The sequence below is a fragment of the Taurulus bubalis genome (genome assembly GCF_910589615.1).
Source record: "Taurulus bubalis genome assembly, chromosome: 1".
In the NCBI taxonomy this organism is placed as follows: domain Eukaryota; kingdom Metazoa; phylum Chordata; class Actinopteri; order Perciformes; family Cottidae; genus Taurulus; species Taurulus bubalis.
Window position 1 is genome coordinate 25,794,926 of NC_136589.1, and position 24,869 is coordinate 25,819,794.

Below are 24,869 nucleotides of genomic sequence, written 5' to 3' on the forward strand. Positions count from 1 at the left end.
TGCTGGTCGCATGTATTCAAAATACTACAGCATGAAACTGTCCCTGCAGAATTTATACTGCCTGTTTCCCCTAATGGACTACAACATCTCTGTGTCTCACTGGGAGAAAAAACCCTTGACTGTAATTGCTCTTTTGCACCGGTCTCCATGAAAATGGATTTTCAAATGTGAGCCTCCCTCCACTTTTCCCATTCCCGCAATCCTTCAGCCCCCCAATCTAATTTGAACCAGAACTTTGTTATAGCTATGCTTGTTATTCCCCTCATTATCTGGTGAAATGGGAAAAACACAAAAGCACTTTTTGAGATTCCAGTCAGGAGAAGGCTAGTTCTCTGGACTGCACCATAATAAGGAGAGCCTGGTTCGCACTCATTTGAATTTTCTCAAAATAATTGAGGTACCGTACCAGCTGCTATTTTTATTTATATATATATTTTTGGTAATCAATACAATCATGTGGGCTTGAACTACTTGGCTCAATATCTCATAGAAATAATAATATCCCAATTCTTGTTTGTTTTTGTTTCATACCAATACCCAGATACATCAAAACATTGCAGTTTGTTTTATAAGAAATAACCTTTTCACGAGGTGTGTGGCAAACAACGAAAATCAATTCAACACAAGAAACAGTTAAGAGGTCAGTAATGGTCGAGGAAAGAGTAATGATGACCCTTTCATATTAATAATCAGGTGAAGTTTTAAAAAAATTAATGAGTTTCTACATTAGGAAGGTTTCATGCAGGAAAAAAGTGACACATATGACAGTCCAGAAAGATTTACATCAGCCGTGACATCTGCTTTCTGAGGTTCACAAGCATGTGGCCGATTTTTGTTACTGAAAACACGGGATATGCTTAGGAGTGTTACCGGCCTGGGAACAGGACAGGGACGACATTCTCAAGCAAAGCATGCACGGGAGCTGAGGAAAGATACGGGATGGGATCACAAGCCTGAATACACTGGGAGAGGAAGATAAAGGAAGGTATGACTAATGCACAAGAGACCTACGTTATAGTATTTAGAGAGACGAGTGTGAGTATTCCACTTTTGTTGGTCACCACCTGTGTCTTCTCACACAACTGTAACATTCTTACGAGATATGCGTCTAAAAAGAGAAACATAAGAGGAGCCGTCCAAATGTAAGACCATTAAGCTCAAAGTATCTGTTATTCTTTCATGATTCCATAGACTAAACCGTGCTAAGAGCAGTCAGTCAATGGGGCCTGTGTATATTGAACACTTAATGTTTGTGAATAATTCATGGCGTGCGGTTGAGTTTGGAGAGGTGCTGTGGAACAAAATGACTCGAGGGCAGGTAATTGTTATCGATTCCCCTGAAGCCTCTCTCCTGTTGAGAGCGGCGTGGAGAGACGGGCTCTGGGACTCTATCAAAACCACAAAATAAGCCCTGTCTCCACTCTGCATGCCTACTTGCTGGATACCTATAAATTTAACTGCCTTGACAAAGTGCCCAAGGATAGCAGAACCTGTCCAGTCAATCAATATCTGAGCAAACTGGCACAGAGTCAGCAGGCTCCCGGGCTTCCTGGCAGCAGCACTGGGCTATGCTGCTTCCATAATGGCTGATCATCCCCCCTGTCAGCACACTGCCAGCTCATTCTTAAATATTCTATAGGTCAGCTCTTTGAGCAGCAATGTATTGCAGATGGTACAAGTGAAGAGATAATTTCCAAAACATTAACTCCTCTCTCTTGGACAACGTCACTGTCATCATCCATTAACTCTAAATCAGAGGTTCCGTCTATAAATGTGTGGACAACAGAATAAACGTATTAATAACTCGTTTGCTCCAGGGCCTCCTGCTACAATACCACACAAAGGAGAGCTGGAGGTCCGTCTTCTCATTTGGCGAACGTGTTCCTCCTATCACACCCTTCAGTCTCTGGGAGAGGATGCCCATGGCTGTAAAATAGACATAATCCCCTGAGAATGAATTTGTCAGCTCTGATACCCATGTCCCTCAGTTGGAGAGGAGGGGTGCTGCTGCCTAAATACCTGACAAATCCGGTTGCCACCTGAATACCGGTGTAATCCATCACACACCTCTAATGGGCCTACAGAGGCGAATAGAAAGTCTGAAGGTGAAAGGAGCTATAATTTTTGGTGGATAGGGTTGACATTAACAATACGGGTGAGGTTGGGAAGAATGGCTGCTACATTACACAACAGAGATCTAATAATGACTGAAGCAAACTTCACAGGGACTCCTTGTCTTGGCAAGGCTAATTACAACACGGTTTGGGGGAGTGGCGCTGGAAGTCATGCAATAACTATTCAGGGATTCATGCAGTCGAGGAGACGAAATGACACATTTACAGTGGATGGATAAAGGAGAGCTATAATTAATATTTTGGGTTTTCATTTTTTGGGTTCATCAGAGGGCCTGGAAAGGATGGTTTACCTCCCCTAAAATCTGTATCAAATTGAAGGGATGGGATTAAAAGTGAAAATGACCAACCTTCACGCTGATCTGTTTGCGGATGAAGTGATTTGATGGAGGTGAGCGATGGAATGAAAAGATACAAAGTGGAGAGGAAGACAACACAGTGAAACAGAACAGTGTTTCCGCAGACACAGTGGAGGTTAGTGACATGGTACAGAGAGGCAAAGTAATGCATACATACAGGAACATGGAGGGAAACTCTTACAAATGATTTAGTATTCAGCATTTATCAAATGACATTGTTAAATCTATAATTTTAAATCAAACTCAAACAGATAAGGTGTAAAACATTTAAAGAAATATGACTTTGGTGTTACACACTTAGTGTTACATTATTTTGGAGTCAAATCTATTTGATTTTGTATCATTAAGGATAGACTGAAAGGACAGTACTTGCTGAAGTATAGGGGCACTGGATGTGCTCCTGTCCCCACTCTTTTTCTTTGTAAAATTGACCTGAATTTATCATTTTGTAAGTTACTCTCCGTGACACACATACACACACACACACACACACACACACAGACACACACACACACACACACGCACACACACACACACACACACACACACACACACACACACACACACACACACACACACATTGAACAGTATGAAGATATTTTGCTTAAAGAAAAGCCAGACTGCAGCACTTTATCCTCTGTGACATATTGACGTTTCACATGGATATATGAAGGAGTGCCGACAGACAGGAGCTGACATCCCTCCTCCATTGTGGGATAAACACTTGACAAACGAGCGCTCATGCACAATCACATGACACTTGTCATTCTGCACACGTTGAACGAGTCCACCTTTAGAGGAGGGTCACTAAAAATGACCCACAGCAAACAAGGTGCACACGCACACGCACGCACACACACACACACACACACACACACACACACACACACACACACACACACACTCTGACTGAATGATAAGTGGACGGACATAAACAGATGCACAGAAAGGAAAGGAAATAACATTCACGAGTAGATCCCCCCCTGCTCCACCTTCAGTCTTAACCCTGCCCCCAAGGGAGAAATACGAGGACACCGTTCTCTTTTGGCTCTAAAATGTCGAAACAAGGGAGTTGACAGTGTTGCTGGCAGTATGTTTGTGTACCTGGAGACATGAATTGGATCAGGTAGCTACAGTGCGTGGAAAAAACAGAAACACATTCGCAGACACAAAAGACTAAAAAGCTAAAAACTAACCCATGACAAGCCATTTAATGCGAGTCTGACAGGTGTGTGTGTGTGTGTGTGTGGTATATAAATCATTCTCCCTTGGTAATCTTTTCATGTCACCTTATGTACGGTTATTACGCTACTGACATTTCAAGGCTACAAATTACTCTTCTAACAAGGGAGGATTGAATTCTTAGCAGGCTGTGAAAGTTAATCACGTGATAAATTCTTATTATTTACTCAAAAGCTTATTCAAAGTATCATTTTAATTTTGTGATGAAAGTTTGGAACGTTTTTACAGCCTACTGCTGCTACACATCAGCACTGTAAAATGTAACAGTTGTCAAATTACATTTTTGCTCCAAAAGATTCTTATGTTTACATGTTTTAAAGTGTGTTGTAAGCCCCTCGATCTCCCCTCTGGTGTCTGGAAATAAAAGAAACAAACATATAACAACAGGAAAGGAAGAGAGACATGTCAGAGGCCACATGTCTTGAGTCCCTCAAGTTATAAACCCAATCAAGCAGCCCTGTGATAGCACCGCCCGGGTCGCGTCTCCTCATTCTTGCTGCAGTAACAAAGACGGAGTGAAAACATGACGAGAGCCTTTGTTCTCCATTCCAGACAAGTACACTTTTAAAAGGTTACGGTTGGTTTGATTTCTATCTCCTCACTAGTGTCGCGAGGCTGGCGGAAAAGTTAGTGTCGGGGCCAACGGGTTGACAGCTACCTGGGTGCTGTTACAGACAAGCTGGGCCCGGGGCCCCTGCTGGCGCCACACAACTACTGTAATTACCTCTGTGGGGGAAAAAAAGCTGCGTTTGCACCCGTGACAGACATGCCCTGATTAATAGACGAGACTTGGGTCCCTTCCTCACCTTTGCTGTTTGGCTGACACCTTCCCCCTGTCAGGATTTACTATAAGATCTAAACCTTCTGAAGCCCACAGGGTTTATTTAATCTGTACATTTGATGCTGCTGTGGTCCTTAAGGATGGTTTTACAAGTGATTCCTGTAATCCAGGAGGAGGTTCTGTCTGTTGGGAAAAACATTTTTCTTGGATTTCTGATTCTCAACATTATCTTCACATCTTAATGAGATCACTTCTTGTTTAGAAAATAGTACTCTAATTTCAATTTAACACTTCCCAAGCAGTGGTTTGTAATTTTTTTGCCTTGAATACAAGGAAAATAATAATTTACTTATTTTATCTTGATGGATGAAAAGAGACAATATAATCAATCACTCATAACATAGCCTGTATGATCCACTACTGTATATGCTTTTAACACAATTAGGAAGTGTGTCTCTTTCTAACCCTGACACTTTCTCTCCCTCCCTCTTCCACCCACACTAACAACTAGAGCAGCTATTCTGTTTCATGTACATCAGACATGGTGGTGTTATTCCCAGGGGCTGACCTAGACGACTCTCTCCTATACCCGCTCTTTCCAGGATGGGCACAATGCTGCTCTCGCCCTGCATTAGTCTGCTCACGGAGACGCCACAACAAAAACAAACCCTGAAACTCCAGACCGCTCCATGCCTTTCGGAGCTCTGGGCTGTGCGGGGGGAATAATGGAGCCTTTCGATACAGTCAAAATAAAAAAAGAAAGGAGGTCTGGCATGGCTTTCAATGCCAGCAGAGGAAATGGTTTCAATGCAGCTGTTTTCACAGAAGCTGCACCTGGTCGGATTTGCAGCCAAACAGGAGGTTGAGGTTAGTTCATTGCTATGGGAGGAATAGCAAGGCAAGGATAATGGTGAGAGAAGTGGTTGAAGAAAATACAAACATAGAAATAGTGGTATAAATGTGGTCATCAAATGTGGAAATTACACGACAATCAAAGATGTTTCCAACAGGTGTTTTCACTTATCTCACTAATTAGAACTCTGCTCAGTTTAAAGGTGGACAGAATATGCTGAAAATGATTTCATGCATCAATAAGAATTACAAAATAGGTGTGATTTGTCCCACCGTGACAGGTGCAACCAAACTGATAGGAGAGTGAAAAAGATGCTCATCACTCGCACCCTCTTATACCCTCCTGAGAGGAGTTCTAATCACGCACAATAACTGAAATCCCCTGTGTGGCTATGCCATTGGATACATGGTGTTGGGAACACCATGTAGGACAGACAGAAATATAAAACATAAAGATGCATGGTCACTCGTGGGTGAACATTTAGAATGAAACAGACAAGTGTTTAAAGGGGTTCATGGCTGTTTGTGGTTTGCAAATGCTTGAGACAACAGAAAAGACAGATGAATTCAAGAATTAAAAGAGACGTTTGACTTTACCTCGTACGTAGAGATTGGCAGGAGCGGAGTAACGGGTCCCGGCACTGTTCATGGCAACGCATTCATATTTCCCTTGGTCCGACTCCTCGCTGTTCTCAATTTGCAGTGCTCCTGCGTAGAGGATTAACAAATTTAGCCGTCTTGACAGTTGTGGAATATAAAATGTAATTTGGCATGAACCCACAGCAGATATCTGTACAGTGACTCGCTAGAGAGCCTAAAGTCAACTTGTCTAGCCCAGTTCATGCGTAATTAAGTGCCTCAGACATGGGCGCAGCTTTGTTAAGAAAATGCTTACAACAACGTAAGCATTGAGCTGGATTGGCAATTTTAATGAAACTGCTAACAGAATATTTGCCTCGTCGTGTTAAGTAGAAAAAAAGACCATGACTGAGGGTCAATTAAACATCTGAATAACATGTCACAACCATCCAAGTCTGATAAGGCCTTCTGCTTCTGGAAATAATTCAATTTAATAATAAAGCGTTTTGAGTCATGGAGGGATATCTACAGATTTTTGGTTGAGGCTAAGCTAACCTGCTAACATCTGAAGAAGTAATCAACCTACTGCTTAATATCAACAACTGCACAATTATCTGTGTGTTACGCAATTTTACCCCAAGGATTTGGTTAAAATAGAGTTTGGGGCATCAAGAGGAATGCTAGTCTGATGACCTACTCTGAGTTTTGAGCTGAGAGTAGCCGATATAATGTAAAGCTTTTAGAGGACATTCTTATTTAATGCAACCAGATTGAACTAAATTGGGTGAGTAAAAGGTAAACTGATGACATAACTGTCTCAGCCATTATTTTCTTGATGGCGTACAGTTTTGCTGCAAAGCAACTGCCAGTAACTTTTCTTCAATCTTAGTTGAGTACGCATTTAGCTGTAAGGTCATAATTGTGTTCTTTCATTACCAACTATTTCACCATGTCTCCCCGCAGCCCTCGAGGGAAACGCTCCTCTGCCAGATGGCTCAGATTATTATTCACAATCCCAAGAAGCTGCAGTCATCAGATAGAAGGCCAACATGTTGATCTAACAAAGCATGAAAGCCCAGGACACCTGTCTTTGTGTGGTCATTTTGACAACCCATGTCCTCTCAAATGGCTGACAGATGAGACAAGTTGAAATTGTAACAGCTAAAACTTACCTGCATCCCACAATTTATAAAAATGACATTAAAAACAAAACTACTTCTCTCAGCAGTACATATCCATGTCACAAGCGAGTGATAACATTAATCATGTCTCCAAAACAGCATGGTACTAGCATGAAAGGCAGCCAGCCACCATGCAGTTTGAAACTGACAAAAATACTCAGCATAAGATGATGTCAGGATACATTTTATTTTCACATCATGCAGTATGAGATGAATGCAACAAACAGGTTCACCACCAACCTAAGGGGACTCGGATCGAGACAAGGCCAAAAACAGAGAAGTGAAACAGGGCGGGGCAGTAACATGTAATAATATCTCCTCAGATTTCATGACAACATATCTCTCCAAGGTGTTTGCTCTGCACGCTGAGCTCATCGCTGCCTGATTCAGCACTGACATGCACCTGCATACTAATGCTGGTGTCACCAATCTGTCAATCTGCCCATCCTCCCATGGGAGGAAACAGTGTGACTACTACAGGAATGTAGAAGGTTACTGCTATGGCGGTTGTCAGAGCTGCAGCACTAAACCCCTTCAATTACTTCCAACTACGCAAACAATGGTGGATCTTCTGTAAGCTCATTTCACTGTTTACAAGTGCAGAAATTACATAAGGGGCCACAGCGGCAGGCATTGAGGCCGCCTTAATTCATAAAGAGTTAAACGTCAAATTGAATATAGGTTGTATTAGGAGCCAAGGACGCACAGACAGTGAGACAGACAGCTGATGAATGCAAATGTATTCAGCTTGCCCCAGATGTCCAGCATTTACCCCACTGTTGTTGAACGGAAATCATGCTTTCACTCCGGGGAAAAGCACGTGATTACCATTAAAAAAGGGGTTCAAGCATCCACTTTAACAATCTCAACTAGGCCTCCTTTTCCTATGCTGGGGGGCAATGCTGCATAGGCTGTATGCAAATGCAGCCATTTCAGTTTACGTTGAGGCCGCATAGAGGAGGCAGTTAGATCCTCCTGTGGCCGCAGTGGCCTTTAGTTTAAAATGCAACTCATCAGCCCTTTTCGCTGAAAAGCCAGAAGAGAGGCTGAAGCCAAAAGATTTTTCTGTGTCAGTGTGTGTGTGTGTGCATGTGCGTGCGCGTGTGTGTGTGTGTGTGTGTGTGTGTGTTTGCGTATGTGTGTGTGTGTGTGTGTTTGTGTGTGTGTGTTGAGTGTTCATAAAAGTGGCTCATTTCTAACAGTCTAGAAGGATTTACAAGATAACACCTTGGACTGGCTTTTGCATTTCCGTTCTCCTGACATGTGGGTTGGTGATCATTTGTTTGTTCGGAAGCAGACAGCAGACAGGACATGTTGGGAAGAGACGAGGGGGGAAGTGGAAGAGGGTGGGTTGGCTCGAACACCACGGATGAACCTGGTGATGTGGCGTTTTGGGGGAAATGCAGGGATCTGATGTGAATGTGAGGGTATGGTGTGGACGTGACATTTTCCAACACACTTCATCATCCTTACCTCTAATTGGTGTACCACCTAGGTGGGAGTAATTTTGATGCAAACAGGGTTGAGAGATCAGTTAGTAATCCACTTATTATAGTGGGAGAAAAAAACATGGCTTCTGACAGGGCGCAGATAATAAACGAACAAAAAAAAGATACAGAGTAGAAGCCACTTAGATGCAATGTGATGAAGTTCAATGTACTTAATCAATGCTATGAAGCAAGTATACATTGTGGACTGTACTTGTTGTCTGTAAATGACCACCGCCACAGAAATATCATTCCGCTACTTTTGTATTTGCAAACAACAGCTACAGCCACGTTTTTGTAACATTAAAATACTATTTTTTTAAGCATATTATTTTATTAAGCATTCTAATTTAAGATGGCATTACTCTTTGTAAAGACTGCATTTGTGCAGAAAGCAGTTAGTAGAAAGAGAAATGTTATGAAAGTCATACACAAAAAATAGAATGATGCGCAGCAAAACGTATTCAGGTCAGAGGTATTAAATTAAAAATAAGTTAGTATCTCTACAGAGTGAATTATTTGGATGGTGTGAATAGATAGACCAAATGTGTCTGTGTGCTCACAAGGAATCGAGCAAGTGTAATGCAATAGGAGGAACTGGGTCTCTGCCTTTTCTGTTAAACTGTGGCAGAAAATGAATGTGCTTTTTTTCCACCATCGCAAAGTTGGCCTCATTTCAGGTCATGTGCAGTAAATGTAAATCCTGATACGGCAGCAGATGTCAAGAAAAGGGTGGTGGATAAAAAGAATTGTTGTCTCAGGGCATTACATATCAGCATATTTCCAGGCACTATATATATTTGTGAGAAAGAAAACTAATTAAAAGTTTGTTGCTAGAAGTAATAAATGAATCAATTTAAAAATCATGTTTTTATCCAGTTTTGTCTATGTTATAAAAAACTTTATCGAACAATTAATGAGCTGTATTATTATTTAATTTGTGAGAAATCTGTATCTAATTTTGGTTGTGCTTGTTGGAGGGCCGCATTTTAATATTTCAAGAACATGGACAGTCCAAGTGAACATGCTCCAGTGACCTCTATTCAGCCTCCACTGGGCAGCTCTAGCGCCAGGCTGTTTCTGGAGTAGCTCTCATCTTTAATCTTTGGAGCCTCAGACCTGCAGCCTGGCCCGACACTGTACGTGAGGCAGATTTAGTAAGGAGTCACAAATCTGGTCGAAAGCCACTAATCTTTCCACCTTGCACCTTTTCCATCTGATCCAGGTCAGGCGAGCACTGTTTATTTATCTAGTGGACTACTACTGTGAACAAAGAGGACCTCATACATATTTTATCTTTTGCAAGTTTGAATCTAAGCTAATGCATCCTCGGCTGGCCTCACTGTCACCCAGCTGCATGTTTAAAGGGGGATTAAGGATTATTTAATATTGGGAAAATTCTCTTTCTGAACAAAATTCTCTTTTCTGAAAATTCTCTTTCTGATGGTTAAAAGCTCATGCATCACTGTCAAAAATGGGAGAAACTCCATTCCAATTTCTGTGTAACTTAATAATTGGCTGCAGCTGTGAGGAATAACATTCAGTAAGAACTCAGCTAACCAATCAAGGAGACAAACTTTGAGTCAAACATTCATGTCCTTTGTGATGAAAGAGAATACATGAGGTCATACATCACACCAAAGGCCTTTAGTGTTTTCACATCATCCTCATGTCTTGCATGTCTCGTGGTTGTTGATAGTTGATGTACTTTGCAACTTTGCTATATTTACATTATCAGTATGTCATGGAGAGTAACACCTTGAAGAAATTAAATCAGATAAAATCAAATTGTACCTGAACGAAGCTGTTTAATGCGCCCATTGCTGCTGCTGATGTCCACAGGAAGCATGTCCTTGAACCATGATATCTCTGGGTCCGGGTTTCCGCTGGCAGCACACAGCATGGTGGCAGTTCTGGTCTTTTCAACCACCTTCAGCTGGGGACCCATATCGATGGTGGGGAAGCCATGGGGGACCTGGTTCTCTGGAAATTTGCATAGGCAAATTGTTAGTATACACACACACAGAGCAATCAATAAGGTGTGAAAAAAAAACAACAAGAGGGAAAAAACGTTTCTGACAGATTATAGACTCCCAATTGTTGTGAGAGGCATTGAGTGCATCAAAGCTGTTGAGCTGGAAAGGGCAGAGAAGAGGATGAAAGAGAGCAAATACATTTCAGGTGTTACAGGCCAAACAGTGATCAGCGAGCGCGCACACACACACACACACGCACACAATTTGTGCAATTGCAGAATGTACAACAGCGGAATTGAAAAATCTCGTATGATTTGGATTTCAAATTTGGTTGAATAGAAATAGCTCTGATTGATTATCATAGCAGGCTTATTATCCAGCACAGGGAGTCTTAGGTTTAGACAGAGGAAGGATTGCAATCTGTCTCTGGGCACCCATGCATAAATGATCCGCCTTAGGCTTAGCAAGCTAAACAAATCTATTTGAATAATCCAACTCATCATAATGAATGTAAAAGCATATCCATGACAACACCTAAAGTAAAATCCTTGAAGCAAAATGTGTTCTTCTCAGGTGAAAAGCTGTTCTCAAATATATACTGACATCTCATCATAAGATTAACTAAATAAGAACAATATATAGTCCTGGGCTTTTTTGGACTGAGCCTTGACATATCGGATTCCAATTATCATCAGTAAGTGGTACATCCCAGAATACAGTGTCTACCATTGAAATGTAACATTTACATGCATGTGTTTCAATTGTGCAAAACTTATACTCTGGTCATGAGAGTAAACAGCTACGTTACAGAGGTAAACTAACAAAGAGCATGGGCAATTGTTTACCTCGATGTTTTCTCTGTTATGCAGATTAAACAATGTGATATCCCACCATGTTGAGTTTTGAGGACATTTGTAGGTGGCGAAACAGTAACATAATTATTATTTTAAAATGAAATGACCCAAATTATTGAACTGTTTTGTAATTGTTTTGCGATTCACATTTGGTGTTTTTGATTATTCACTGTCACTGACGTAGCCTAATTGTGCTGCATATCCTGAATCAGACCCACTTCCCACCTGCCCTCCTAATAAATCCTAATTTAACCTCTGGACAGCGTTAATAAAGAGGAAACACAATAGCCCTTGAGAGGTCTTATTATCAGCTTGCTCTTAAACTTGTAATCTCTTTTATCTTTTTCCCTCATATGTAGATGTGTCCCCGGGGCCGAAGTGCTAAAATGGAATCCTTTGCACAGTGTTAATGATTGTTACTCCTGCCTTTGGTTCACCATGAGAAGATACCTAACTGCAGGTTAATACTAAGCAAACAATAGTTGGTCTGGAGGGACAAAAATTAATACTTGTCAAGAGATATGGCTTTAACGGGAAGTTGAAGACATAGTGTCCAGAACAGGATTACCATGTCCCAGAAGTAAAACTGAATGGCCCACTAAACAACAAAGAACAAAAACAAGGTGTCTTGTGCACAGTATTTAATCTCTAACTACCGCTCTGGACTGGTCAACCATGTACGACTGTGATTGCAACAGTGTGCATGTACGAGAGAAAGAAGGGGGGGGGGGGGAAGAGAGAGAGAGAGAGAGAGAGAGAGAGAGAGAGCATTCTCTGTAGACTTCCCTAATTAATTGAGACATGTACATTTTGATGTTCAATCTATAGTCTGACACAAAACAAATATCTTCTGTGAAATGTCCACTGTGAGCTGTGTGACAAGAGACACACGGTTGTCTCATATCAGTCTTCAGCTGTGACAAGAACAATATGCAGTACAATCTCTCTACGCAGGAATACCCAAACTTATAGTTTGGGTATTCCTGCCTATTCCTTGGCAAGAAGTGATTCTCCAAATGCACCTTTGAACTCCACTTACTCCACTCAAAGTGTTATTGGTGGAATTGGTCGACCCTCTTAAACTCATTTATAACGTGGATTATGTTTTGATTTGATTGTTTCTAAGATTACATCAGCAAGAAGGCTGTCCAACTTAAGATAGAGCTGAAGGGAGGCACTGAATAGGAGCTTTCCACTTCACTTGGCTTGTCTGAATCAAACATCTATATGTAAACTTATATTGCTGGAGCATGAATAGGTGCATGGATGTTGTACTTTGTTCTGATCCCCAGTAGAGCAGTTGTTCCTTCTTTCACCCTTGTGTTTGGCCTAGAGCCTGGATCGTCTCAAATTCAGATGTAGTTGACTCTGCATGGCCTCAGCTCTGTGTGGTGAGGCTTACTTCCTGTCTAACGATATAGGATTTGTTTTCGGACCTCCCAACCGAAATCAGGATACCTCTACAAAACAGACAACTACAGCACACTGAAATAATACTGAACAATTTGTCATTGTATGAATAATGGTAACAGTAGCACCCTGTGTTCCTTTGTGGTTTGCTCTCTCTAACCTTCAAAAAGAAAGAGAGGGATCTAGACTTGTATATATGTACACACCATAATGTTGAAGTTTAAAATGGACAGTTCGGTGGCTAAAAATGGACAAAATAATACTCCTTTGCTATTGCCCTTGCCTTCTTACAGTGGCTGCATGTTAGCGACAGAATTAAGTTCAAAATCCTGATGTGTGTGTATACATTTGTAAATCCATTAATTTAGAGAAGTTATTAAACGTCTCAATAGATTTCAGGTTGTTGGTTGATCTTTAATCAAGCGTGAACATGTACTGTCTTCAATCCACTGATTCCAAATCTTCATGTGTTCATATTGTACATGCAACACATGGTTGGACCCCCCCAAATCACTGCACCTCTCGGCCAAAATATTATGAAGCTTCCCTCGAGGTCTGGTATAACGTAAATATATGGTGGAAACCAATCGATTCAATGAGGCATGACACTGATCCTTTCAATCACACCGAGCAGTTACCCCAGGGATACTACTGAGGAGGATTGAGAAGTCTGTCATACCATATTGTGAGGTGAAGATTTGTTCTATTCCATCCAAAATATACCTACAGTAACTTCAAGATTTGTAAAATTTCCCACAGAAAGAAGTGTCTTGCCTTACCAGGGAGTAAAGCTATATATACTATAGTGCTTTGTGGAACTACGCTTTTCACTGAAGAAACGTGAATATCATCATTAAATATTTTCCACCAAACGCTCTTGCATAGATTCCTGTAGAATATTTATGATTAAGATTATTGGCAAAGGTTCCTGGGTTGTGAAACACTGACCGGCATTGTCCGATCAGGGAGCACAAATAGGCAACACTTTAAAAGGATGAGTGCTGCTGCAAAGTTAGGTCTGTGTACTGTTATGGGAGCAGGAGATATCCAAGTTTAGTTCCTTCTTGGAGAAGAGTAACCAGATAGAATACAGAAAAAAAACACAATCCCCAGCCAATTTAAACTGTAAACACAAAGGACAATAAAAACATGGCTTGTTTAAACCATGTCAAAAGAAAAGATAGTACATGTCTGTAATATTTATATTTGAGCAGGACAGAACACGTTCAGGTTTTAGGTTGTGCCACTAAAGAGAGGGGGTAAAGCTTCACTTCATATGCTGCATTTCAAGCTATCTGCTCCATGTGCTGCAGAATGAAGCTGATTGAGTCTCTGACATGCACTCAGATCTTTAACACCCTGCCTCAGGAGCCTATTCTTCTGATTCTACTCGTAAAAGGCACTTTAATTCATATACATATATTACTTCATATACCATACATTGTATCATTGTATTTTTAAATGTCATGGAAGGCTTAGTTAAGCTGAGTATCCTTAAATTAACCATGAATAACTTTGTAATGTTGTTAAACCACCGAGCTCGCATCTAATATAGCTTTCTAAGGTTGTCTTTAGGAATAAATAATAATAATAATAATAATAAATGAAAGTTTTATCGATACACGTACTTATAGACACGTTCTTGAGATTTGAGCTTTGGCTAGCCTTGTCATCCAGGGAGGACAAAGAGATACCTTTTGATCACTCCTTTTTAATTTGAAAGGAGGGGGAATATGGAGAGAATCCAATAAATTAATGCAGGTTGATGTTTGTCAAGAGGACATTTTTAATAAAAAGGCCCTGGCAGGAAAACACAAGAAAGGCAAAGATAATGCGATAATGTCCTGCAAGGCTGATTTATAGCTGTATGCACATTTATTCTACTGCTGGTGTGTCTGCGTCACACTACAATTACTCTGCCAACCAGCCATGTTGCATTTAATCCATGTCTGTCCAAAATGTCATCAGGTCATAATTTTATCCTTATAAACATTTGTGTCAAATGATGTTGTGTCTTAGTTAGCATTTGCATTCTTGAGTTATGGCCAAACAAAAATGTTTTCGTGAGGTCACAGTGACCTTTGACCACCACATTCTAATCAGTCCATCCTTGAGCTCAAGTGGATGTTTGTGCCAAATTTGAAGAAATTCCCTCAAGGTGTTCTTGACAAATCGCGTTAACAAGAGCGGTACGGACGGACGAACATACAGACAGACGGCGGGCAACATAATGCCTTCAGGGAGGCAATGTGTGGCACTCCATTATTCATTCTGCTTGTTTCCAAACTTAACAGTAAAAAATGATGCAGTGTTTCCCATACTGTATGAAAAAACCCCAAACCACTGTTATCCAAATTGTTGTACTGCTGCTATATGATATACTGTTGTAGATGTCGCAATCCAATCTATTTTAGCACAGTAGTTTCTATTAGGACGTATTTTTAAATTGCTTCGGTGATACAGTTGTTGGAACAAAAAGTAGTAGAAACGCCTTGGATTTGCAAATGAGTAAGGCCAGAGGCTGATACGCGTGAACTGGTTCTGTCATGATGTGAAAAACAAGGAGCATTGTTTCTTCCACAGCTGTTTATCTCGCACAGAGTCACACTGCAAAACGAGCAGCTTAGCAGATGAGCTTGTTTACAGTGGTTATAGCAGTACGCTGGAAAAGCAGGAGGGGCGGTGTTATGTGGTTTTCTGTACTATACTCAATTAGGATAGCAGTGGGGGCCTTGACTATACACAAAAAGGCACTGGGAAACATTAGTAATACCATTTATGAAGAGAAAATGGTAATTAGTTAAATTAAGAAAACATGATACAGTCATCATGAGCTACTGTGTCGAGGAGGTGTGCCTCTGCTGTTTTACATAGGCAGGTGAGGTAAGCTTCAGATGAGAGAGGAGGGAGGAAAAAAGTAAAGAGGAGAAAGGGACGGGGGAGAAGTGGAGGAGGGGTGCATGCCAACCTCCTGCCAGCTCCAATTACCAGTGTGAGTGGAGCGTGGCAGCTAGGGCGATGGGTCTAATCAGAGCCCTGCTGAAAGAGACTCGTCCCTGTCTTCCTGTCCCACTGGGAGCTGCTGGAGCTCAATCCCACACTAACATCAGCTCGCGTTTTCCCCTCAACCAAAACATACTCATCTCAATGGGGGAAAACACTCCAGACACCCCAGTTCCTCCTTAACAGGGGAGCCCTGACACAGTGGCATCGGGTACAATAGTTCTGCATTAATAAGCGCCTGCCTCGTTTCCTCTTCAGTATGTCCTTGTGTCTCCTTCCTACTTATACTCTCATGTGCTGCTATGCATGTTTCAAGGGAGAGTTACATCAGACCAAAGTCCCTTCCGAAAACATGCAGTCATGAAACATATGGCGAGGAATATTCATGCGAAAACATTGCTACAACATGAACAGGAGTTGTGTGCATACCTGCAAGCTACCCACACCATCTTGCTTCATTCTGTATCAATCGTTAATCTAATTCAGCAACAACGTGCGCCATCAAAAATGAAGGTGATACGGTGAGACTTTCTTAAGTTCCTTCGCTGATACATCTGAGCTGATCTCAACTCGAGCAAGAAATAAAAGGCCTTGTGATCCCCATCGTGTGCCTTTTGCCAAGTGATGGATGACAACAATTAAAGGTGATGTCTCCTTTGATAGTGCGAACCAAAGGACCACAGTGACAGCAACACAGCCACTTGTCTCATGAAATATTACTGCTCTAAAATCTACCCCTTTAAACATACATCAGTGCACTGTCTTTATAGGTAGAAAAAAAGGGGTTTATGCACTTCTATGTAGGCCGGTTGGGTATTTCAATGGCCTGTGTGTGGGAATGTGAAGCATTAAGCTCTTCACTGATAGGTACTGTAAATGTTTGAAAGAGGTTATATTTGTTGGAAAACTACTAACTTTACAGTCTTTATTATTCACCTTTATGTGAGCCCAACCTGTGAGGAAAACTAAATATAGTACAATAAGTGTTGTCAGCTGGTCTCGAGTCAATATGGCAGTGGAAAGCCCACGAGTCTGATGCAGAAACAAAGCACACGGCCCGCGGCTGTTTCGAGCCAAGAACATCGTCGAGACAGACATTTGCATCTGCCGGAGACACAGAAGTGTGTGAGGCATGTCGGCGGCGGCAGGAGGTGCAAACGGAGAGCCGAGAGTTCAACTGAAAGAGCTCTGTGAACAGTTGAATCGCTGATGGTGCTCAAAACATTCAGGAGGTTCATTTGGAAAATGTGACAAGTGCAAAGGATTTATGACCAGCTGCACAGTGGAGCACTGTCGTCTCACCGCAGGTTGCTGGGTTCAGACCTGTCGACATGCTTTCTGTGTGGAGTCTGCATGTTTCGCCATGCCTGTGTGGGCTTCTCCTAGCCTGCCCCCCCTCCCAAATTACATGACACGCCTACGGTCTGGAAGCTGTGTCTGTCTCTATGTGTCAGCCCTGTGATTGACTGGCAACCTGTTAGAATGTACCCCACCTCTAGCCTCAATGTCAGCTGAGACCGGCTCCAGCTTCCTGCAACCTTTAAGGAAAAAAAGGTGATTGGTGGATTTATGAGCAACACAAAAGGTGGTGGTGGTGGTGGAGGTAGCATACTCTGGACAGTGATAAGGGAAGCATTTCCCTTTGCGGTAAGAATGCATTGTTTCAGCTATTGCTAATTAACATTTCCTGTGGTTCAGTCAACTCTCACCCTGTATGTGTCTGATAAGTATAGTAGGACTTGCAGGTGTTTCTCTCTGAAATCTCGTGACATTCAGGCAGCGATTAATAAGGCCCACGGAATAAGGCAGGCAGACAAAACATGCAAAACATCGGAGGGCGAGGAGTTTTTCCTCACATGTTCTGCCACGAGGGGCATGTGAGCAGGACCCTCCTGCTCTTCAGAGAAATACTAGTTGGCAGAGCTCCCACTGCAGAGGTCTCCTTAGAAGGGACGACACGGCACACCCCGAAATCAAAGACCCGGCAAGGGGGTCACTGATGTAATACTGTTGTAATGACATGAAAATGGTATAAAAAAATTAATAAAAATCTCCACGGAACTGGAGGCAAATGTGCAATGTTCACTGAAATGAGCATTGAAATACACCTTAACATCTTGTCACGCCTTGTCTCTTGCACGCTATCGCTTATACCAGGTGTTATGGCAGTTGCTATGGAGATAGTAGTGCATCAAACAAACATTGTTCAGGATTGATGAACTGCACGCACAGACACACCTGCACGCAACGGACCGTGACAGAGACACAGTCACAACAAAAGCCCTGTTAATGCCGCTGTTAGTCCTCTCAGTGCTACATGCTGGCGTTTGCATCACCACGCTGTTATCCTGCGGTTTATCCAAGTGTACTTGTAGTAAAAAGACTCTAATGCATGCCATGACCTTTGGAATAATACACTTTTTTGTCTGGGAGAGCAGAACATTTGGCCGTACTTCCTCGCCTACAGGCAGATAATCAATAACAGTCATCTAATTCTCCCCAACTCCTTTCTTTCCTTCCTTTCCTTCCTCTCCTTTTATCATCTCCCTCTCTCCACTTTCCTATTCATCTCCCCTTTTCTTCGATCTGATATCATACTTCCACTGTTGTCAGTATGATCTACAGCCCTGCCAGATGCCCTACGCCTGTTATTTATGCTGCGGCGCACCAGTTAGTACACAACCGTGGCCTCCAACCATTACTGCAACCCGAGGGTGGTCTTCTGAATTCACATGGTTATGCTGACCAAGTCACCTTGTGGGACAAGCACCGCTGCACAGAATCACATCCTCCATTAACTACGCTGTACGAGTAGCACAGCTGTAGGCCTTCCTTTTGAGATAACAGCTCTACTTCTTGCCTTGTGGTCATAACAACAGGAGTTTGATTGAAGACCCTTGAGATTATAGCATTACGGAGCACACGGTGTGTGGTTTACTACGCATTTTAATGACACTGCCCCTGAAATGGAAAACCCAAGAATTCAAGGCCAATTTCTGTGGTAATACAATGTGGCTAATAAGACAGGCTATTCCTCCAGGTGTCTCTGGGAAAAAAAGAACAAGGACAGGACCAAAAATCAGGAAGTGTGACGGTTAATGAAATCGGTCTACAAAAGGAAGCAGAGCGGCGGTTTGCAAATAAATGAATTAATTGATCCCCTCCACAACTCAAATTAATCATCAGCAGAACTTTATTGTGACATGTTTAGTGTAATTACAGCAGATAGGGATGGCTTTTATGAGTTCTGAGAGAGGCAGTGGATGTAGTGGAATGAGGCAGGTTCTGTTAATTAAATCCTCACTGCCTGGCCTCTTGTGACAGCCTTTACTTATTCTCTCGGTCTGAGATAATGAATAATACACAGTCTGTGAGTCAATGTCAACAGCTTCAACTTTGTTGTGGTTTGCAGAAGTGATTGGTGTTCAGAAAGATCACGCTGTGGCATGATCTATTAACTGCTCAACTCAAAAGAGACAAATGCAATCATTTTCTCTGTGCTGGCCAACAGTAGCAAGGACTTTGATGGCTGGCACGATAGGGATTGAGCTTGCAGCTATGACTGATTTAGGAGATCTACATATTAACAGCTTTAAAGTAAAAACTGACTCTTATATTTCACTGACCATTTTTAGGTACAATCTTGGTTCTAACCTCACCACAATTTCATAAAATATGACAGGAATAAGTAAGTGCCTCAAACTACTTGGTGAACATGCCCTGACACTGTGAGTGTTAAGCAGGGCAGTTCTGAATCTGAGCTCAGTCAACCTCCCCATGCAAAAAAAGGTTAAAAAATATTGATGCTGATGTAATGCATGCTAAATCAACAGTGCCTCTGACAGCTGTAAGCAGACCGATCAACTACAACCTTGAAAAAAGAAGAAAAAAAACGCAGCTTAGCAGCTTAGAGAAAATGGGACTATGCCTCTTAAACATGAGGAAAATGTCAAGCTTAAGGCCAAGCTATAAGGCTGATAGTGAGACTAGCTGTTCTCCACAGCCTTCTATGGCCCAGTGGGTAAGCCAAGAGGGCCTGGTGTGTAAATGTGTGAGGAAAATGGGTCAGGGTGAAAGGACTCCCATTAGCCAGCTCATTGAGTGTAGGTATTAGAACCCCCCTGACATGCAGTGGGCCCATCCATCCATAGCCAGTCAGGGCCCAGGGAGCCGTTGACTCACTGGCCTGCAGAGCTTTAAGGTGGACCTTGCTCTTTACCTGCTGGGATTTAGGCCCAGCCCGTCATTGTTAACAAATAAAGGAATGTCAGGTGGGGCTTTTCTTTTCAACACTGGGTGTTGTTTTTACTTTATTATTTCTGTCCAGAAATAGAAACTTGTGCACAATACGATGCAGCAAACTTAATATAATAAAAGGTCTAACAAGAAATTGTTATACATCACATTTTTGCTGAGATTGTATCAGTTATGTGTTATTATGGTCCTTTTTGAGTGTTGTACTGTGGTGGTGAAACATTAAACAATATTAATTATGAATGCGCTTCAACATATTAACACCACTACTGTGGCCTAAAATGACCATAGTTGTAAATCAATTTGCAGGGCTTTCTCATGAACCAAATTTATTTAGATTAATTGTCTCCCAGGATTTCTGCTTTTCCTGGAATGTTAGCTAATCATACATTTTTTTGCATGAGAATTATCGATACAAAACCAACCAAAACAATATGCAATACATTGTGAGTCAGGGCTAAAGATATGAAATATATTAAATCAAAAAGTTATTTTACTCTTGGGTCTACAACAAAAGTGATGTCTTCTACTGAGTTCTGCACATTTTTACAGTCATTTCAGTGCACTTCTGATTTACATTGTTATGGTTTTCCTGTACCGTGAAGAGGGAATTAAATGTGATAGACCTATTAACAACTGTTGGATTACAAAAAATGCAGAACAGCTATAAAGGTGGGGAGAGGTTGAAACATGGCTGGGTATAAAACACGTTTAGTCAAAGAAAAGAACAGCATGAAGTTACGAAGAAATTGATTTGCTACACATTTACACTGTAACTGTCTGCAGGGCTCAGGTGGAAGTAATTGTTTGACTTGCGTTTGACCCTTCAATCTATTTGATTCAGGAGCACATGTTTGAGTGACAGTTTGCATCACCCTGTGTGTTCATTCACTGAGGCTGCATATCTTTCCGGGGGAAAATAATATTGGATCTTCACAGTTAGATGCTTGACGATCTCTCCCTGCTCGCCTCTTGTCTGGTTTACTGTGAAACCGATAAAAACGCCAGGCCTCCAATACTCCAATACGCAAAACGTATCAATCTCAGGCAAAACTGACCCCAACACTCTAATGGAGGAAGCAGTGTGTCACTCTAAATGCAATTCATGCATGGTTATATACACTATTGATAATCACTTCGGTCATGCTCTCATAAACAAGTATTCAGTCAAATCTGTAATTGAATAATGAAAGCCTGTTTTAGCTGTTTGTGACAGATATTTAACAGCAGATGTCAATTCCAGGATATCCCTGTCTGTTGGAGACGATGCGCAGATATCAAAGGATGTGCTTGTCTTGTCACATCTCCAATATCTTCTGAAGCCCAGAGACAATATCCAGATAAGGAGTTCAATATGTCCTGACAATCAACATTGGCCATAACTTCCAATTTTAAAACAGTGACAGGTTGCAGCTCTGCTCTCAATAAATGTATGACAGCAGAAGCAAAAATGGACACATCAACCGGAACAACCATGCAATACTACGTGAGCTGTTCCGGGTTTTATTCTCCACTGTGTTTTTTTCAAAAAAACATTGTGGGTAACAGCAGGTGTTACTATTATAATGGCCACCCACCCTGTGTATGTGACTTTACACAAGAGACAACAAAAGATAACTGCACACAATTAATTCATCCATGAATGGCTTTGATGCCTTCCCCAAAAGACTGGCGTTGACATCATCATCAAAGCAACAGATGATACTTGGGAAGAATTTCATATCCATTCATTAAGCAACTATGTTCTTTGCGCTGGAGTGAAAAGCTCCGACACTTTAAAACATTCTTTGAATGCCGCTGGCCCACTTTAAAAAGGATAAATAAGTCCCAGCATTTCCTGAACACCTTTCAGGATGTTGAGTTTCTCCAAAGTGGTTGAAGTTATGGGATAAATTAGAGAAATGTAAATCCGCTACGCGAGTCATTAGGACAGGCTGCAAATGTGTTTTGAGGTTTTAACATCAAATTACATGCTTTCAACAATTCAGAAAGTGGTGGGAAGCAGGCAAAGCTGCAATGATCAAGTGACTTTTAAAGAAACGCTCTAATTCGCCACCAGTGCAAAAAAAAACAACAACACAAAAACACATAGACTCTTACATTTTTAAGTCATCCCTATACAATTAAAGGTATGGCTCTCTTGGTTCTATCAACCACTTTTAAAATGTTATTTTAACTCATTGACCTCTCTCTCTCTATCTCTCTCTCTCTCTCTCTTCCTCCCTTTAGGCAATAGACATGATCAGCACTGGCGGCGCAGACAAACCAGACGCTACAGTCTTTACAGATACGGCTTGCCAAAAGCATGGAGCAATTGATGGACAAGTACAGATGATAAAATGTTTTGCCTCAAAGCAAGAATGACTCCATCCAGATGTCTAGGCTACATGTAAAACAGAAATTTGAGCCTGTTGTCAAACAAATCTCCCGGGAAAGATCAATTCATCGCTGTAAGTAAGTCATTTATAGATCATACCCCATTCATATGAAATAATGTAAGTTAAAACAGAAGATAATGTCTAATAATTATATTAAACAAATTCTATCTATATACAATCTTTTTAGAACTCTGCTTCCTGGTTGTTTTTATTTCTTTTTTTATGATCATGTATTGATCACACACAGAAAGATTAGCAGAAGGTCAGATATACAACAAGCTTGCAGAGATTATAGAGTTAGTGTCCTGCTCAAGGACACTCCAGCAAGGTGGCTGGCTGCTGTTAATTAAAGCCGCGTTCCAACCCCAAAGTCTCTGCTGCATAAAACACATGTTTGATTGGTTAACAAGTGAATTGTATCCGTCAGCGTCAGCATTGGGAGGGCCAGCTACTAAATAATAAAAAAGTCCAAGCAGTAAAACCAGATTTTTTTATTTTTTATTAATCTTAATATTGTTTATTAGGTTTTTACAGCTGAAAACAAGTTAATGTAGGTGCTCTTGTTAATTCTCTGGCGTGGTAAATGGGGACTGCAATACAAGGGCTACAGCCCTGACGAAACTCTCGAAGCTATCTGTCCCCCTTCAAATGCCCGAGTCCTTGAAAGTAAGGATGTGAGGATGCAGATTGGGTGGCCAGGAGGGTGATTCCACTCCGCCATATTGTGTGAGTCCTTGGGAGAAGCATGCATAGACAGATGCAGTTTGTATCTGTCAGGCTGGATATGATCTACGGCGCTAGGCCTCCAGCCAGCAGATGGTGGGAGAAATTAAATCTGTGACACAATGGAGCTCAGAAATACAGTAGGGGGGGGTACACCTGTAGTGTGTGTGTGTGTGTGTGTGTGTGTGTGTGTGTGTGTGGGTCCCTGAATGGCTTTGAGTGCGTGCAAGTGTGTGCTTCTGTATTCAAACAGCATGTTCTGACAAATAACAGCCCTACCCCATAGACAGAAGTCAAACCTGTTCCACTTGAAAAGCAAACGCAAACTTTCACACCCTGCATCATTTGCATAAACAACCGCCGGTACGAAATGGGAAACCCAAACTGACCGCTTACTTTCTTCAACAACACGAGGGACCAGCTATTAAAACTGCAGCTTGAACATTACAGAAACTAACCAGCATTCAAAAAGAGAATCAGAAAGAGAGGGAAAAAGTAATGGGAATAGCGGTTACACAACAGACCTTATTTCGGTCATTGTGGATGATTTGAATAGCGAGAAGGAAAGGATTAAGTTGTCGGAGAAGCGGGGCTCGGTATTAAATCATTCCGATATAGCTTCTGAATTTATCTTGCCTGGGAAGAGGCGCAATGCGATTTCTATGCTGTTCATCCAGTCAGGTTTGTTGTCCGCACTTGCTTGGTTCCTGAGATATTTATTACTGGCATTGTGTCGCAGTCATTTTTTTTTGCCTCTGCACAGGGGACTATAATGCATGTCAAGCAAATAAAGGCCTCTCTAACCAGTGAGGCAGTAATTTGTTTACTGTCACCAAACACAGGGCCGCTAAATACATTCAACACAGTAAAGCTGGGACCCTGTACTGAATTCCATTTTGAAACGTTTTGAACTGCGTGCAGAAACTGATGAGTTTTTAACACTGCTGTATAATTATGGCCTCTTTCCCAATCTCAAAATTAGAGAGGCATGACATGTACTCATAGGCAGAGTTCTATTAATACTACAAGGAACTGTATCCAGAGTTAGATGTTTGACATGTTTTAACCAAGCAAGCAGCAATTTCTTCTCCACTGGAGAGGCTTTGAATGCTTGCATATTTCTCATTTGACCTTTCCAAAACATTTATTTTCTCGACATTTTGTGTTAGAAACGCTCTGCCTGGGAACTTCAAAAAAGGTGTGCAGCTGGTCTGAAGGACAACCTTTCTAATTCTCGCTCTGACAGCGGAGTTTTCCAGTAATGATGGGACTTTTGATCTGGTACCGTTAGATAACGCTTCTTTTCCCCAAGAGACTGGTCCGCTGTCTCCCAAAGGACACAAGAGTGTTCTCCAGCGCAGCAGAAAAGTCACAGAATATACTTCTGTACCATAATTCTGCTCACACTTAAGGAGTTCTCGACTCGCAAGCGGCTCTGCAGATACCCGCTTGACATTTTAATGCTGGTTTTAACTTTTTATTTTAAAGGAATTTTGCTGGAACTATTCAAAATTAGAGGGTGAGCAGATAAGGGTTAAGATTTCCACTTTCCCAGGGCTTGATAGGACATTTGATTCATACAAATGAATACAACCACTTTGGCTGGAGATAAGAGTTACAGCTTTAAGCTTGTTATGGAAATACAGAACTAATGCAGA

General features: G+C 41.6%; 1 protein-coding gene across 1 annotated transcript in view; it reads right to left on the reverse strand.

Annotated features, from left to right (window-relative positions):
* Positions 1–24,869, reverse strand: part of LOC306733474 (receptor-type tyrosine-protein phosphatase F) — a 120,310-nt gene that overhangs the window by 61,159 nt on the left and 34,282 nt on the right. The window contains exons 5-6 of the mRNA XM_079214718.1: positions 10,408–10,596; positions 5,964–6,074 (exon numbers count right to left, since the gene is read on the reverse strand). Coding sequence (XP_079070844.1) covers positions 5,964–6,074; positions 10,408–10,596 — 300 coding nt within the window. The remainder of the gene's footprint in view (positions 1–5,963; positions 6,075–10,407; positions 10,597–24,869) is intronic.